Source organism: Ambystoma mexicanum, chromosome 4q, assembly GCF_040938575.1.
Source record: "Ambystoma mexicanum isolate Mex_15411 chromosome 4q, UKY_AmexF1_1, whole genome shotgun sequence".
Classification (NCBI taxonomy): domain Eukaryota; kingdom Metazoa; phylum Chordata; class Amphibia; order Caudata; family Ambystomatidae; genus Ambystoma; species Ambystoma mexicanum.
Genome location: NC_090928.1, coordinates 1,068,547,850 through 1,068,566,955, shown reverse-complemented (window position 1 = coordinate 1,068,566,955; position 19,106 = coordinate 1,068,547,850). Strand labels below are relative to the sequence as shown.

The 19,106-nt window shown below is 46.9% G+C and overlaps 1 protein-coding gene across 3 annotated transcripts in view; it reads left to right on the top strand.

The window, feature by feature from the left end:
- The window catches only part of CAPN8 (calpain 8), a 288,408-nt gene that overhangs the window by 80,009 nt on the left and 189,293 nt on the right, over positions 1 to 19,106 (top strand). For all 3 annotated transcript variants that reach the window (XM_069608633.1, XM_069608631.1, XM_069608632.1), the window contains exons 3-4: positions 11,978 to 12,096; positions 14,577 to 14,710. In XM_069608633.1, the coding sequence (XP_069464734.1) occupies positions 11,978 to 12,096; positions 14,577 to 14,710 (253 nt within the window). The remainder of the gene's footprint in view (positions 1 to 11,977; positions 12,097 to 14,576; positions 14,711 to 19,106) is intronic.

Genomic DNA, 19,106 nt, shown 5'->3' with positions numbered 1-19,106 from the left:
CAAACAGACAAACAGCAGCTCAACGACACCAACCCATCAAACTACCTGAGGCGAGAAATGGACAGCTGATAACCCCAAATATAAACTAGAAAGACAAACAGAATTAAACGAGTAAAGTAGATCAAAACAGTGAAGTGCATGAGGAGGGAACGAAGTGAATAGCATCGATGAAATAGTTAAAATGGATGAAGCGTGTGAAAAGATGAATGCACTGAATGAAAGAATGCATGAGTGGAAGAACAGATGACTATATAGATTGAATAAGTGTGTAAATCGAATGAGTAAGTACATCGGATAAGTGTATAGAATGGATGAACATGTTAAACGGCCGAGTGTGTCGAGTGGTTGAGTGTAAACAGTTGAATGCACTAAGTGGAAGAATGCATGAGTGTGGAACAGATGACTACATAGATCGAATGAGTGTGTAAATCGAAATGAGTATCTAGATCGGATGAAGGTATAGAATGGATGAACATAAGTCGGATGAGCATGTAGACTGGTTGGGTACGTAGATCAGACGAGCGCACATGGCGGACGAGGGCATAAATACAGAGAAGCGAATGTAGAACTGATGATTGCACAGAACGTATGAGCGTGTAGAGTGGGGGAGCGTGTAGAGTGGGGGAGCATGTAGAGTGGGGGGATGAGGTTTGAGTGGGGGGATGAGGTTTGAGTGGGGGATGAGGTTAGAGTGGGAATGAATTTATTGAACAGGATTACTGCGTACTAACGAATGACTCTAAGGGGCTGTTGAGTGCATACTAATGTTGAATGCGGGGAATGCATGAGTGCATAGAGCGGATGAGTGTGCGGAGCTGGTGAGTGCAGGGAGCTGGTGAGTGCCGGGAGTGGGTGAATGCGGGGAGCGGGTGACTGCGCACATTGGGTGAATGCGCAGACAGGGTGCTTGCGAGGGGCAGACAGGGGTGCTTGCGTGGGGTTGTCAGGAGCGCGCGGGGCGGACTGGAATGCATGAGTGCGTCGAGCAGACCGGAGTGTGTAGCACTGATGAAGACGCATGGAATGAATAAAAGTCCACAGAACGGACTGGAGCGCATATAACTGCGCAACGTACATAGTATGGTCTGGAATGCAGAGAACGTATAAAAAAGCATGCAACCCATCACATCACACCCCACGCTTACTCTCTTCTTTACACCACCACTCAACTAGAACACAGAGATACTATGACACCATTCGGTATAACTGTTCTCATACCAACACCTCCTGCTCACTCCCCATCACTCTAAGTAAACACTGCTGGTTACACACCCCCCAGCCAGGCGTTCTCCTCAGGCCTAACGCAGCCACAGTCGGTCTGGATAAATCCTGCCAGAACAAACACATACCCCTGATCTCAACCACCACACCTACCGCTAAGAAGCAGCTATTTAACGAATACTGCACGAGCTGCACACGTACCCGGTGCGCACACGCGCCGTTGACTCTCCCTACTCTCTCTACTGACCTGAACTTCGGTTCCCAAGGGCGTTCAACCTACCAGCGCCTTCAGACTATACCAATGGTATATAAGGCGCTATATAAGTGCAAAATAACATAACATAACAGAAGGCCCAATCGCTTCCCAGCATTGGACACCCTTCCCAAACACCTGATGGATCAGTCATGGTTTTCTCATTAAACCTCAATGCACTATTGTAGGCCATGTCCGAATGACATTTTGTGGACACGAAGTTCTGAAGCAGGCTAAAGCGGGGGGACGGCATTGGAAAGAGCTGCAGGTTCTAACTAGGAGCAGCCTCCCTTAGGACTGTCAGAGGGTTCACTCCCTGTGATATAGAGAAGAGTTTACTTCACCCTTCCACCGCAAAGAGTCTCCATGCGGCCACAGCATTATGCACAAAAATGGCACCTGTCCCCGGTAATTTGGTGTTGATGCCGGGCAATAGTGCGTGGATATTGACGCAAACTAACGGGTGCAAATGTTGTTTTGTTAAGGTGGGTAAGTGCAAATGTCGGTGCATAAGTACTTATCACCAGTGCACAATGGACCGACTCTGGTGCTGTTTATATGAACGACCCCCTCCAGATGTGTGATTATAATAACGTTGCATGCATTATCCTTTTAACCATGCTACTGTATTGCCTATATCACCCGCACATTGCACAGTCTTCATTCCACCATATTTATTTGTTTATATTATTAGCCATTTTGCAGATGCCACGTGCAGCAAATGTGCTGCTTCCAGGCACCAGACAGGAAGAAAGAAAAGTGCACAGAGGAAGGAATAATATGTTGAACAATAGGAAGTCACACCTGTGTCGCTCAGATTTCAGTTCTGGTCTATCACGCCAAGGCCTGAGCGACGGGAAGTCAGACTTCTCGCCCGTGGGTGAAATGTCAAGTCCCGATCCTCAATCTGCGGCGGCCGGGAGCTTGCCAGGATCTCAGGTTGATCTTCTTCCCTGTGCTGAGAAGGTCGGATGCTAGCGGGTGGTCTTCTGTTCCCTCTGAAACCTGTAACGGTCTAGTTGTTGTGTTTGTGATGCACATAGCTGGGAGTACGCTTCTGGTCCCCGTGTTCACAGGGATTCCTACATGTGTATGTTGATTGGTGTGGTCATGATCCTATTGTCTGTTGATCTCAGGCTGCAAGTCAATTCCTCGTGGTGATATGGTCTGGCACCTTGGCATGCAAGCGTGGTACACTATGTGGGTCTTGCATGAAGTCTTGAAGATGGCTTGGCAGTCAGTCCAAGAATTACACGGGTGAGGGTTACTTGCGCAGGTCTTTGACGACTCTTTATTGAAGAAGCTGGAGTTACTTAACTGACTTGGTGAGGAAGTCCGTGTGCATGACAGCACAGTAGTCTAGGCCTGATCCTAGCAAGACTTGTGGTAGAAGTGAGGATGGACTTGGATGGACTTGGCTGAGTAGGTATATGAGTAGGTATAGTTGAGGGCAGCTCCAAAGTTTCATTGGTATATCTGAGCGAATGCACAACAACATTGGCCATTGGAAAGGGATGACCTCAGACCCCTGAGGCATAAGATGCCCTCATCTCTTGGTGTACTTGGGCGAGGCAGGTTGAGCGATCAGGAGGATGTGTCTCGTCCCTTATCCAAACGAGGATCGTTTGTGATTATCAATGACAACTTCTAAGGGGAGCAAGAGATGGTTAAATAGACGCAGTGTGTCATGAGGGGCGTGAAGGGCCCTCTTCCACACACAAGGATTATCAGAGCAATGTGGCCTTCGAGGAAGGAAATGATGTCCACTGGAGACAACTCAATGATGCCCATGAAAGCTTGAGGAAGAATCATCACTGATGAGTCAAGTATGGCCAGAGCAGCTCCTTGGTCTTCATCTAAGGCTCTCAATAGCTCCTCCCAGATGTCCATGAGGCAGCCTGTCTCCTCCCTGCCAACCTGGACCTCGATTGCCAACCATATAAGAGATCCTGCCCTTGATAGTACTATTGGAATTAACCATCATCCTCGATTGGGAGATTAGTGATAGGATGTTAGCTGGTCAGTTTGTCAATATCTGTATTTGTTGTCTTAACTTAACCGGCATGGGTTTTCCCCCCAGTGCCAAGGCCTTTTTTGGTGATTTTGGTATATCGCCATACAATGCCTTCTAACATATTCTCTTTTATTAACCCCTTAAGTGACAAGGACGAGATATCTCGTCCTTGGCAACAGGGAGTTAATCCCAAGGACGAGATAGCTTGTCCTTGGCCTTAGCATTGGGTTGAGGGGTGGATCAACACCTGGCTACAGGACGCTGATGGACCAAAGATGTTTATCACGACCCATGATGCAGCAGGCTCGGTACAGCTTTTGACACCAATGAGACCTTGGTGCTCAAGACAGTTTTGGCTACAGCTGTCATAGGCGTGAAACATAGATTGGCCAGAAAGCCTTTCTTTTAAACCATGACATTGCACAACGCGCTCATTTCACCAGACCACTGTAAAAATATGTCCTTGCACCATAATAATGTAGGGCCCATTTCACCATCACATCTGACTCAGTGCTAGTTTGATCTCAGCATCGCAGTGCCCATTGACCCTAACCACTTAAGTGTCAATTTCACTTTTCTTAACAGGTGTGAAAGGCGCCCAGTGGATGCAATCCTAGACTAATGCATGTGAAAGTTGAGGAATGGTGGGTGTGACTTTCCAATGATATACATCTGAGTGGCAATATGATCAATCACAGGGTCTAAAAACTGTGAGAGGATAACTTTCACAATTCAGGATTAAGTAGACGTTGGGATTGATTTATCAATCTGCATGGACCAGTGATCTGCAACCTTTGACCCTCTCAATGTTTTGGACTACAGCTCCCATCAGCCTTAGCCAGTGTAGTGGATGGTGAGAGATCATGGGAACTCCTCTCCATAGCACCAGGAGAGCAGACCTAACTTTTGGGGCCAACATTTGCTCTTTTATATATAGTTCTCGTAGTTTATATGTGATTTTCCCGAACAAATTTCAGTGGTACATTTCATTGCATCCCAAATACCGAAAAACACTGACTTTTTTAAAAGAAAATACATTTTGTGAGGGGGGCAGTCTCCCCCTACTCCTCTGGTATTTTATCCTTATGACGCCACCCCTGCCCCATCCCGACCCATTTTAACCCCTTACCCCACTACCCTATATATATTTATTTAATATTTTCAGTGTTTTTCGGTATTATGGTCTTCGGTGAAATGCACCACTCTGTTTTATTTTCGGTAAAATGACTGGGTACCGTTCTGGTAGGTAGTTGCATATTGTAGTGCTTATCGGCTTTTGGGAGAAAGTGCACTATCTAGGTTGGGCAACCAATGAACCAAACAAACAACCATACAAAACCTTAATCTTTTGCTTGCGCATCCCGTCCCTGTTAATTGAGTTTATAGATTTAGTAATACGACTCTGCCCTTAATTTTATTTTATAGTGCAATCACAGTTTTCGAAACAATATTGATAAGACATTCAAAAAAGAAGAGAAAAGGGGCCTAAAAAGATCTTGAGATGGTGAGAGCGGCAGAAGAAACTGTGACCGGATAAACGCATGCTTGGGCACAACCGCGAGATGTTTAATTTGAGCTACCTAATTATTAATCTCTGATTCCTATGGTTGGGATGAGAAATTCGACCCCTCTGCACTCCCAGCAGAGGCGGAATTTAACAGAAAACTAGGTCCACAAAAAACAATAACACTGATTTGTTTTAAGGACATCTTTATTTATTTATTTTTGCATTTAGTTACAGTGCACAAAACCCTGAGGCACTGAGGTATCTAGGCGCTAGTTACAGTAAATGCTTGATGCAAGGCATATGCAGGATATACAGACTGGTGAAGCCTCTCCTCATGTTATGGGGCTCTACATCAGGCATCTATACATAGGACAAGGCAGGTACAGATATACAGGTTGGTACAAGCGTCTCCTCATGTTACGGGAGGTACATCAGGCGTGCAGACAAGGCAGGCTGGTGGTAAAAGCCTCGGTGAATGAAGGTGTAAAGCAGAATCAATATTAATATTTTATAACTCACTTAATACCGTGAACCGGTCTCCAACACGGGACCGGGATTCGAACCAGTGTTGTTGTGTGTTTTCTTGCTTCCCAGACAAACGCGTTGCCTCTAAGCTATCCTCCTGGCCCGAGTGCCCAAAACACCTCCAGAGAGTGGAGGAGCACAGTTACAAATGTCCAGCGCCTCGGCAGGTTTCAAAGATATCCACTAGGGGAGTAGGGCTGCTTTAGTTTAGGGATCAGCAAATCAGGGCTCTTCATTGATCTTGGGAGCAGACCAGGTCACTGCTCACTTTTTTACGGAGTAAATGGTCGAGCCTGAATGAAGGATTTACCAAAGCACAGACTTTTGAGGAGCAGGCCCCGTTGCAAGTCCTTGTAGGGTTTTTGGGGCAGTGTTAGGCGTTCCCAGGGCTGTAGTGTATACCAGATAACATAAGAGTCAATAAGGGGTTTTCACCTTTTCCGTGTATTGTAATCTACTATATGAATGGCTGCTTTGAAACTGCGCCTCTTACCACCGTCGAGGGCTCCAGGCACTGAGGTGTGTCTGAGCGAATAGTGAGTGTGGCGCTCACACCTGAGCGTCCAGACCTTTGTCTGTGGTGGGAGGATGAGGGAGTGGGGTGACAGGTATCTGGAGAAATCAGGAGCAGGTGGCGGCACACCGTCAGAGGAAGCGGTGGGGCGGGTGTGCGTTTGTTTGTGGTTGAGACTTGAGAGCGTGCAGACTCCGTTTCTATAGTTCGAGGAAGTGGAAAACATGTGCCTCACAGGCCTGAGAAGCAGATAATGTTGCATGGGTGATCTAGCCGGAAGTACGAGTTATGCGTGCTCAGAGGGAGTGTAATTACCTGCGTGATAAATTGAGATATGCGCAATGCAGCCTGGGGCTCGGCGGAATCGGATGTGCTTAAGCTTCCCCCACCCACCCACCAGAGAACGGTCCTGGGAATTCCAAGGCATATGCCGTCCATGCATCTAAGTCCAAAGTGACTGTTTCAGAACGAGGCAGGCGGGGGGGGGGGGGGGGGGGAGAAGGACGTGACCAGTCCCAGCGGGGTGCCGTGCACATGCAGGCCCATGTCTGCCGATCCACGTACTAAAGTGAGAATGGGATTTGATTGACACGTTCCCAGAGGAGTCCCTTGTTCTGTTAACCCCTCTCCGAACCGTGTTGTAGTTAGCCCCTTGCACTAAAGGTGGCAGTATGCGGAACACTGAACCCGCCCCCTATTTATTTATTTATGCATGCATTGTATAATGTATTAAGCCTAAGAGACAAAGGTGGAGTTGTACAGGTCCCTGCTATACGAGAATGTGTCATAGGAGTGCAACTGCACAGTATAGTGATTGTACTGCACAGTATTGTGTGTCTGTGTCATTGGGTGTGTGATATAAGAATGCTGCTGTACAGGGAAGTGGAAGCTATAGGAGTACAGTTGTCTTCAGACACTTGACTATTCAAGAAAGCGTGTGGGTTTCTTCATTTATGTTCGTCTTTTGTTCGGTTCTGCCATGTCCATGAAACTTGGCGTTGACGGTTGCCACAGACGGGAGGGGCTGTTTCGCCAGAGATGGGTTGCCCTCAGGGAAAGAAGCCGCTGTGATGCGGTATCCCCGAAACACTAGAGCATGATGTGATTACGTCTTTGGCACAGGGGTGGACAGTCCTTGAGGCCTTCCGCGGTGCCAGTGTGTGCATGGGGGAGTTGAAGCAATGCATGAGACACAGGACGTATTTCCCTTCTACCGACCCATTAGCACCCACACAGCTTCGAAAAGCCAAGTTCTATAAGCAGGGATGCTGGGTGGCACTATAGGAGCTCCTAAATCAGGATGGGCGTTGAACTCTGGCTCCTCTTGTGGGTATGGAAGATCTCTGCTGCATGTTATCTCAGCATGGTTTGCATTTAAGCATGATTCATGTTCGATTACTGCAGATCCAACGGTTTGCGGGTTGGCTATGGTCTGTGGCATGTCACTTAAGAGGTATGAATGATGGGTAAAAAGAAAGAGAATGGGCATAAAGATGCTTGTTTGAAACAATGACTACACGCAGGTGATCATATACACTGTCTTTTAGAGTTGATAGTACGGTTGAGTTTAATTACTTTGTATGCTGATAAATGTATGCTTCCATTTAATAATCAGGAAAATTAAGCTACAATCATTTTGTATTTGTTCAATATGTTACCATAATGCTTTATAGGCTGTCATGTGGGTTTATTATGTGATTTGTGCATGTTTCAAGTAATATATGAAACAGACTCATTTTAGCCATGAATTTTACGCTTTTTACAAGTCTGTCACTTGCCTTCCATGAAAGCATCCCTAGCCCTGCCCCAAAAGCTACAGCCAGCTACCTCCAGCGTTGGAATCCCAGAGTCATTTTATTTAATTTCCAGCACTGACCGTTTTCCGGGCTAGATTTCAAACGTATGTTACAAGTATGACCGACATGAGTGCCTCACTCGCTGAGCAGTCTAGCCAGCAGATGAGATATTAACAAAATAGCTCCCAGCAGCGGCTAGCTTCCTTCCTCATGTTAGCAGAACTGCCTTTGCCGGTGTCACACTTTCCATATGATGACAATTGGCCGGCTGCTGTATGCAGCTGAAGTCCCATAGTGCTGCCTAGAGTAGAAAGGGGTATTCTGGTCATGCCGCTCAAGCTATCACAAGTTTAATATGACTCCTCTCCACTGATAGTGCTTTGCTGCACCATCTCCAAACCTTTGGCTTGGATATCGCTTCCGTCCAGCTCTCGGAGCCCAGCCTCAGTACACTCATACTGCTAGCAGCTCACACAAAGTCTGCCACTGTGGCATCTCCTATCACACAGACCCAGTGGTGCCAACCTCCCATGGAGGGGATGCGCCCTATGGTGCAGCCTTCGACTCAGGTAATGGAAAGCAACATCAAAGGGAGTCACATCACAGGAAATAAAAGGGCAACACACACTCGTTAGGCCTTACATGACAATCAGCTTTTCGCCAAAACTTAAAGTGATGAATGGAGGGTTTCAAAAGAATCCTAAGTATTCGCATTCATCCAGGCATAGGTATTTATTGTAGACCGCCTGTGCCATTACAGGCAGGGATCACCGTTTGCAAACCTTTCTTGGTCCCGCCACCAATGGGAGCTGTTCAACTAGGACCCTTAAGCCATGTCCCTGCTGCATGCGAGCACAACAACCACAGACATGCTTTGCCCTTGTTAAACCTAATACTTGAGGTGCAGCTTGAATTCATAGGTATTCTAAACGCAAAGGACAGTGTACCCCATTACTCACCAACACCTGGGTAACTCCACATAGATGATGTACAACAGACTGGTGTCACATGAGGACTGATGGACATACCCCACTTTACAAGCATCACAGCGGGTAAGCCACCAGTTCCATTCTTACCCCACTAATGTGCCCTCTCAAAGATCATTGAGTCTGAAAACACAAACTTCCAACCCACTCATTAAATATTGTTTTATTTTGTATGTACTAAGTTCATAACACAATTTATAGATATAAATTGCATGCCTGCTGATAACATCACAATAACATTCACACCACTCACATGTTCACATATAACATCTCAATCATTCACCCGAATTCATTCATACAAATAATCACTCCTAAAAAAGTGCTAGTGCTATGGTATAATGATGAGAAAAAAAATGCAAAATTACATCAAACAGAGATTAAGGCAGTATGTGGCTTGCTAATTTAACCCACATAAATTGATCAAAGCATGTGGCCAATGTCTCACTCCACATGTGTTGATCGAACACGTGATCTTTGAGAGGGCACGTTAGTGGGTTAGGAATCTAACTGGTGGCTTACCCGCTGTAATGCTTGCAAATTGGGGTATGTCCATCAGTCCTCATGTGACACCAGTCTGTTGCACATTATCTATGTTGATCTCACAGGTATGGCAAGCAAGGCAAGAGCGTCAGGGCAAGCACTCTCTCCGGGAGACAAACGAACATCAAAAAGTGATAGATGTAAGACTTTGACTACATCGTAACCAGAGCATTGCTCTGCTGACCCTCCGCATTCTATTGTCTCCAAGTCTGTCTTAGTCCTGCCATTCATTTGGGCACCCCGGTCTGAACTGCTGGACAGTAAGGCTGAAACACTGCTGGGGTAGATGGGGTTGCTTGCGTTGATAGGTATAGAAGGCATGGCCCAGCAGTCTAGACAGGGCTCCACCTCTGTGGTAGCAAACCCAAGCATCGTTTGCATATGGCTGCTCCCCTTCTGTAATGATGAGTGAAGAGCTAAACAATGATGACATGGAAGGCTGCAAAGAGCAATGGTGGTGGTAATGATTCATTCAAAGCCGTGCATCCATCGCGTGCTGATTTTACCCCGCGTTCCAGACTGGACCCTAGTATCACTCTACTATGCAATCAATCCTTCACACTGCAGTCCGTGTGATCATTGGCTCACCGCAATTTGAGGTTTGCAGAGATATCTTCAGTCTGAAAAAAACCCAAATTCAAGCGGGTGGCTTTTTACCGTCAGCACTTTTCCACAGCCACGTCTCATTTGTGGAATTTCCCACTCCCTCACATTTGTCTTCTGCCTGATTTATTTGCATTTGGGGTTTATATGGCACAAACCAAGCTAGGAAGCGATAGTGCTCTGTGCATGTCATTGATGGTAACATATGAGGGTAAAAGTGCATGTCATTCAGGGTAACATGCGAGGTAGGGAGGGGGGGTTTGCAACATGTGGCAGGGGAGGTTTCAGCCATGGGGGCTCCCCTGCCAAGTTTCTCAGTTCCATGCGTGACACCACGAGCCAGTCCTGATTTTTCAGTTGCATGCTGGAGCTTGTAGTTTGGTTTTTCCCATCGTAAGGATGGATGTACAAATCCCAGCAGGCAGTGGGAAAGAAACGGTACTGTCTCGAGGGGTCACGCATGGGAGTGGGCAAGGTGACAGCTATGTGGGTCGGGGGGCGGGGGTGGTATGTGATGTGGGAACGCAAGGAGAGTGGGTGGATTTAATTTTATTTCCTAAAGACCTGAATATGTTTTTCTCTCACTTTGCTTTTGACTGATATATGATTTTGCTTTTCCCCTCATCTTCCTGTTACGTTTGTCTCTTGATTTGGTTTTGATTTGGTGACAGGAGTTTGCCCACTTGTCACTGTGACTCCACACTGGGTGCCTTGACTGTTCTAGCCATCTTGTGCACTGCTTTTAATAATTGAGGCAGGGTGCACACGCCACCTATGAGGTTAGGGCTATGCTTTATTCAGTTTTAAACTAAATAGAAAAATAAATTGGAAATCTAATCCAACAATATAATAAAAGGCCAGATGTATGTTTGTCCGATGCAGTAGCTTCGCCTGTTGTCACTGCTAGAGGGAGCTGTTGCCTTAGGATATATAGTGGTCCTACTGTGTTAATGAAAACCTGCACTTTGGCCCGGGTACACAGCCTTTCACGCTAATCAACAATAAATAGATAAATGAACAATTGTCATTTTTGTAATGAAGTCATATCTTCAGTTGAAACATACAACATTTCTGTGGGGACTTCTAGAGGGTGCAGGTGCATCAAAGCCCTCTGCTTGATAATGGTGGTTAGATTTGCCACAAATTGCACATTTCTCTTGTTTGGATTGGCGTCCACTGAATGAGCATTAAAGGGCCAAATGAAATAATGGAAACAAGTTAAGACTTATGTTCTATCCATCTTGAGTAAACTATTTCTTGACTTCTCTGCAGGTTGACACATGGGTGCGATATAATAGAACCACCCTCTACATCATCCACAAGGCCTTCTGGGGCCTGGGACAAAAATATCTCCAGCTTTCTCCCTTGAAGTATCTTCCTGCTAGAGCCCTTTGCTCCTCCACCTCCAACTGCTTAAGGGTCAGGTGTTTTTCCAAGAAACAAGCTGGAGGCAGATCTCTCGCTTCTGCAGGCGCCTCCCTACCTCTCTGAAACTTGGGCAAAACCACCTTCAGTTCCAGAAGCAGCTCACTTTCCTCCTTGGTTCTACCTTCTCTCTTCCTCTTCCCTGCTGATCGCCTATCTGTTACTGCATTGGTTACCTGGCTACCCTCTGAACCATGGGTCCATGTCCCTGTCCTCCCAGCTGCACACCTGCACTGCATCCTGGCAACTCTGCCCTTGGGGCTATATCTGTAACCCTACTGTCCCCCCACCTGAACTCTGCACTTAAACTTGCACTACCACCTGTTGGCCGCAATTCTTGTTTCTTGTGTTATGATCCTATGTGCTGCTCTTCTCCACTTCCCCTTCCCCCGGCACCTTTCCTCCCTCCTCTCCCCTGCACTTGCGCGATCTCAATGTCACTGGGCCTAGTAAGATCATTGTCTTGTCCCCCTTGTTCCCACTGCCTCTTTGAGCTTTGAAACACTTGTGTATGGGCACGCTATAAATAAAATATCATATCACATTCCTCGTAACCTTCAAGTCTTCACCCTCCATGTACTTCTTCTCCCCAGGTGATTGCTGGCTGATGGCAGCCATCGCCTCTCTAACCTTGGACCAGGACATCCTTGCACGCGTTGTGCCCGAAGACCAGAGCTTCCAGAGAAAGTATGCCGGGATATTCCACTTCCAGGTAATCGAGAAACACTTCAGTGGTCATCATTTTAGGAAGACCTGCACACCACCTTTGTTCTCCTTGGCACTTGAAATTCAAAAAGGTCCATCTGACAGAAGGCCACGTCGTCCCCAAACATAGTGCAGAGTCACAAGGCTAAGAAGAAAATGTCTGTCATAATCCCAACCACTTCCCTGGAATAGGCAGCGGGATCCCGATGGAAAATTGAAGTGCTTCCTGGCTTGATGAGAAATCAACTTTGCTTGTCCGAATAATTGTTTTATTAGTGGGGGTGGAGGAAAGGATTGAAATTCCCTCAGCTGAGAAATTGGCAAACTCTGGGAAAAATCCACCCATTTCATCAATTTCTCTCTTGGAACAAAATTGCCCATTTTGGGTATTTTCATGCTCGAAATTTCATTATTGAGCGATTTTACATGTACTTTTGTTAATTAGGTCAGGAAATATTTCTCTAGTTAATTGTCTGAAATTCGAGGAAAATGTGATTTTAGAAGAAAAAAAATTGGCGCTTGAAAACAAAATTCACCAAAAAGGGGTAAATTGTGAAAACAAATCGGTTCCTCTTACGAAATGAAAGTGGTGGTGAATTTCGGCAATTTTGCTTCACCAGCAGTAATTTCGACCACCCCCCTATTCACTAGCTCATAATCCAAATAGATTTTAAACTTCCCAGCTTCTTCAATATATATCGTGAAGTCCGGAGGGGGCTGGGGGGTGCCCTCAAAGAAATTAAATGTTTATTTAAAAATGCTACCTTCACCGATGTCAACCAGGGTCAGCATGGCTTGCCTCAATTCATGTGTCTGTAGAGATGGCCTCTCTGTCACTCTAATCCAGGGACCCATGAACATGCATGCCACCCACATGCGTGGAATGTAAGCAGATGGGGGGGGGGGTAAGGTGGCATTGTTATAGATGTTGGTGACTAATGGACCATCCAAAGTGCGGGGGGCAGCATCCTCTTCCTTTCAGAGCTTTATTAGGAAAATAGAAAATTGAACAATATTTAATTGGAAAACAATCTATCCAAACGCAGGCGGTGCTCAACATCGACCCTTCTTGAAGTTGTTAATGGAGTTCACCTACATGAACCAAACATCTTTAAATGGCCGTGGTACATGAACCAGCAATTACTACTATTTACATGAGAGCAGCACAGCGGGCCCAGGCGTCCCATCTACTTGTCTGTGTAGCAAGAGGGGGACCAGAAGTCAGGGGTGGGTCAAATAGGAAATAAAAAAAACAGGGTCATGTGGGGAAGGAGGGGTGCTCCAAACGTATTACACCGACGCACATCCATGGATATCAAGATTAGGCCCCTGCTCCTAACATGTTTGTTTTCTCTGCCCGCCAATGCTGCCAGTCTTACTTAGAAGCAGATAAAACGATCCCTTCCATTCACATTGCACATTGGCTAAAACGTTCTATCTCATCCATGTTGCTAATGCAAGAGGTGTCAGTTACGTTCTTCTGGTAAACTCATCGATATGCAGAATCTATGAATCTATTCACCCTACCACCACGATCATGTAAACATCAAGAGCATTCACACATTTGACATATTTCATGCCAAGTCAAGTGACATATTCTTTCTAATCTCTCTCTACTCTTCCATGAAATCGCTGCTCAACTCAGTTGGGACTATTGGTTGGTGACTATGGTCAGGGCCGCCAACTCTTGAGCAGGTACATATGCTTGGAACACAACTGGTTCTTTTGTTAAGTACAACACATTTTAATAGATGCTTTTAAGATAAAACTCTGTTTTAACAGGTCCTCTACCTTGAGGCACTCGCTGTTGGATCAGGAGTAGGTTCCAGGATTCAAAGGTGATCTATGTTTTGGTGATCTCAGCTCATCCACCTCCAACTCTCTGAGGGTCAGACACTTCTCCAAGCAGAGAGTGGGGGGCAGATCTCTTTCCTCGGCTCAGGCCTCCCTCTGGAACAGCCTCTCTGCCTCTCTCAAACTTGAGCCGAACCGCCTCTGGTTCCGTAAGCAACTCAAGACCTTCCTTTTCGCTTCCGCTTTCTCTCTTCCTCTCCCCTGCTGATGTCCCTGACTGCTCCGCGCACTGGTCCCCTGGCCACCCACTGAACTCGGGCCCAGGCTCCTCAATGTCCAGTTGCCCTTGCACTGCCTCCAGGCTCCCCCAGAATTTAAGGGTCTGTATCTGCAAACCTACAATCCCTTTTCTCTCTGCACTTATGAGCTTCCCTCCGGCAGCACTTACTGAGTTACCTGCACTTCTCCCTCCTCTCCCCTCCCTCTTCCCGCACTTTCGCGATCAGAATGACACAAGGCCTAGTAAGATCGGTGTTTTGTCCTGCTTCTGTCTCCCCCTCTTTGTCTTGTCGCCCCTAGAAACACTTGTTGTACAGGCGCGTTATAAATGACTTAGCATATCATATCATATGTTAGATGCTTTCCTGTACACGGATCCCTCATATACGATCAGATATTTGTTTCCTCTTCCAGTTCTGGCAGTATGGAGAGTGGGTCGACGTTGTCATCGATGACCGGCTTCCCACCAAAAATGGAGACCTCCTCTTCGTTCACTCGGCAGAAGGAAACGAGTTCTGGAGTGCTCTGTTGGAGAAAGCCTACGCCAAGTAAGTAAATGAAACATGAGTACAAGAAACAAATTAATGACGATAACATGCCCGAGGAGTTTGTAATCCATTTCAGAGAGTTCATTTTCTCTCAGACCCATCTACTTACTGGAAGTCAGAGTTGTAATGCTTGGAATGCAATACATGGACAGTAGCATGGCTTGGAAGGTGCATGGCATACAATACGGCATCATCGATTCAGGTCCAGTGGTAGAAGTGTACTAAAAAAAGTAGTGGAACCGTGACCCCGGCGATGAGCAACGTGAAATACATATTTCAAGGGTTGCAGCCATGCTGCTTGACAGCCAATTGAGTTGAAACAGATTTCGTTTCCGCTGTAGCTGCTATCACTGGTAAAGTGGAGAAATGTGCTTTAACTACACAAAGAACAGTTACATAATGGTGAAAATGGTTGCAAAAAGTAGTGGAACTGTTAACAGGGGAACTCCGCTCCCGACTGTTCCCGATCACTTCGACCACTGGGTTTGGCTCTGTCATGTTCGCTCAGTATAAACTGTCCAGGCAGGGGGTGCAAGGGCCTTTGAAAGTGCTGAGACGTCCCCCACGCCAGGTCAGCCAGGAAATCCCTTACCTCGAATCCATTGGTGCCCTCAGAGAATACAGTGCATAGGATTCGGATGAGTCATAGAACTTTAAATGGAGGGAAGACTCTTTAGACACCTGATCGACAGCCTCGGCCACTATGGAATCATTTGGAGAGTGTAGGCGCCGGAGAGCACCATGGGGATTCCTCACTTCCACTAGGCTTTCAATGGGGTTCTTCTTGAAATGCAATTATTACCATATGCAGAATAAATACAGGGGTCCTTTTACAGACCTTCTTAACTGCACTTGACGGTACTGCGCCGAAAGCACTTGGGTGCAAAAGGTCGCCTGCGTTAAATTTTGGGCACTTCCCAAAATGGAGTGTAAAAGTGGCGTGCAAAACACAGGCAACATAGCCTTTACCCCTCACTTTTCTGATCCGTTTTGGAAAAAGTGTACATGCCAACGCCAAATTAGGCTTCTCAGGCGGCATTTTCAATGGATTCCTGTGGAATCCGCCTGCATTTACCAGGTGCAAAAGTCAGGCGGATTCCTCAGGAATCCTTCAGTTCTCTAGTGGCAGAAAATCATGGTGCTATTAGAAGGCGGTGAGGGGGAGCGAAACGAAAATGCATATCCCATCCCATGCCCCCACTGCTCCTTCAAATGGCACTAAAAGCAAAACGTACGTTTACTTTACACTGTGCTTTTACGATCCGGGGGACTGACTATAACATGTCCCCATCATAGAACCTTTTATTATATCTAAGGGTTTTTGAAAGTTGTTTTGTGCTGCTTTTTAGGCACTGAACAGTTCCCACAGTTATTAAACCCAGGGCAAGACTTCGGTAGCCGCTGCCATCGGAGCAGCGCAGCTTGCAACAGGTGAGGGCAATGTGCCAAGTGGAATATGTCCTGGGTGTGCACATAAGTACACAGTACTGTCCATGCCCACTGAGTATCCAGCCGCCGCACACACATGCTCTGAACACAATAATGGCTGCCTGTAGCCACTGATGCATACACCTGTGAAGGTAGTGGGCTAGGGGTTAGAAGTGACCAAAATGTAAAAAAATGGTTCAGGTTTTTTTAAAGGTTTTGGGCAATATCTTAAGAAGCCAGTTCAAACCGTTTTGCTGCTATATAGTGTAATGGCTTCTCCTGCAGGGATTTGTGGGTTATACTGGCATCTCCTGCAGGGATTTGTGGTGATGTACTGCTGTCTGCTGCAGGGATTTGTGGTGATGTGATGGCATCTCCTGCAGGGATTTGTGGTGGCATGATGGTTTCCTGCAGAGATTTGTGGTGATGTGCCGGCATCTCCTGCAGGGATTTGTGGTGATGTACTGCTGTCTCCTGCAGGGATTTGTGGTGATGTACTGGCATCTCCTGCAGGGATTTGTGGTGATGTACTGGCATCTCCTGCAGGGATTTGTGGTGATATACTGCTGTCTCCTGCTGGAATATGTAGTGATGGGATGGCATCTCCTGCAGGGATTTGTGGTGGTGTACTAGCCTACTGCACGGACTTGCAGTGATATTCTGGCATCTCCTGGGGGATTTGTGGTGATATGATGACATATGCTGATGGGATTTGTGGTGGCGTACTGGTGTCTCCTGCAGTGATTTGTGGTGATGTACTGCTGTCTCCTGTAGGGATTTGTGGTGATATACTGGCATCTCCTGCAGGGATTTGTGGTGATGTACTGCTGTCTCCTGCAGTGATTTGTGGTGATGTACTGGCATCTCCTGCAGGGATCTGTGGTGATGTACTGGCATCTCCTGCAGGGATTTGTGGTGATGTACTGCTGTCTGCTGCAGGGATTTGTGATGATATACTGGCATCTCCTTCCGAGATGTGTGGTGATATACTGCTGTCTCCTGCTGGAATATGTAATGATGTGATGGCATCTCCTGCAGGGATTTGTGGTAGCGTACTAGCCTACTGCACAGACCTGTGGTGATATTCTGGCATCTCCTGGGAGATTTGTGGTGATATGATGGCATATGCTGATGGGATTTGTGGTGGCGTACTGGCATCATGCAGGGACTTGTGTGATATACCGGAATCTCCATCTGAAGCAGGGATTTGTGGTGGCATGTTGGCATCCTGCAGGGATTTGTGGTGGCGTACTGGCATCCTGCAGGGATTTGTGGTGATGTACTGGCATCTCCTGCAGCGATTTGTGGTGATGTACTGGCATCTCCTGCAGGGATCTGTGGTGATGTACTGGTGTCACCTGCAGGGATTTGTGGTGATGTGATGGCATCTCCTGCAGGGATTTGTGGTGGCATGCTGGTATCCTGCAGGGATATCTAGTGATGTCATGGCATCTCTTGCAAGTATTTGTGGTGATATACTGTCATCTCCTGCAGGGATTTGTGGTGATATACTGTCATCTCCTGCAGGGATTTGTGGTGATGTACTGGCATCTCCTGCAGGGATCTGTGGTGATGTACTGGTGTCACCTGCAGGGATTTGTGGTGATGTGATGGCATCTCCTGCAGGGATTTGTGGTGGCATGCTGGTATCCTGCAGGGATATCTAGTGATGTCATGGCATCTCTTGCAAGTATTTGTGGTGATATACTGTCATCTCCTGCAGGGATTTGTGGTGATGTACTGGCATCTCCTGCAGCGATTTGTGGTGATGTACTGGTGTCTCCTGTAGGGATCTGTGGTGATGTACTGGTGTCTCCTGCAGGGATTTGTGGTGATGTGATGGCATCTCCTGCAGGGATTTGTGGTGATGTGATGGCATCTCCTGCAGGGATTTGTGGTGGCATGCTGGTATCCTGCAGGGATATCTAGTGATGTCATGGCATCTCTTGCAAGTATTTGTGGTGATATACTGTCATCTCCTGCAGGGATTTGTGGTGATATACTGGCATCTCCTGCAGGGTTTTGTGGTGATGTTCTAGAAGCTCCTGCAGGGATTTGTGGTTATCTGTTGGTTGTTCTTCTAAAGAGAGACACTTTGAATGAGACCTTTCTGTACAGTCTCTCTCGGAAGCATTTCTATCCCCCGTCCTCAGGGATGCTTTTGGCATGGCCTTGTGGCATTACCAGTCAGACAACTCTGCGAGGTAAGTGCTCGCTTCTGTCATGTGGATTCAGCCAGCATATCAGAACCACGCAGCACAGGCAATTGGGCACCATTGAAACGGACAATTGTTACGCCTGTTATTGACAGCCCTACAAAATGGCAAACACTGTGGCAGTAAGCGTTATATTGAAACCGATGAATCATGGCGTTTGATACTCGCATTGCAACCTTTATTGGCATCCTTGGTGCTAATGCATCAAGAGAAAGGAGCCAGGCGGAGAGACAATTAGGTCCTGGGGCATCAGAGAAATGTCCTGCTTGATGGACAGCTGTTTGGTTGCCAATGGCCCTGGTTAACCTGATAACTAGCTTATTTAGTCACCTATGGCTCTATATAACCTGTGCCAAATCCACCTGAGTAGTACGTTCTAACTGTTACCACTCCACTCTGCACCCAGATAATACTCCTCCATGCCCCAGTCACATCCTCCATGCCCCAGTCACACCACTACCCCAACACATACTCCTTTAGCCCTCACGCGCATTCACACATGCGTGCCCACAGACACATACACACACACACGCCATGGGCCTACACTCATCCCCAACCCCTTATTGTGTCACTGCACTTTGTCCCTCCCCCCCTGCAAGAAGCCTCCAAGCCAACCTACCTCCCCTGGTATCATCTATCCTTCTTGCCTCCACACCAGCATTCTCTCCTTCCCCCACCCTCTCCCACTGCTCTTATACTTGGGCTCTGGAATGCCCAATCAATATGTAAGAAAACATCTTGCTCACTGATCA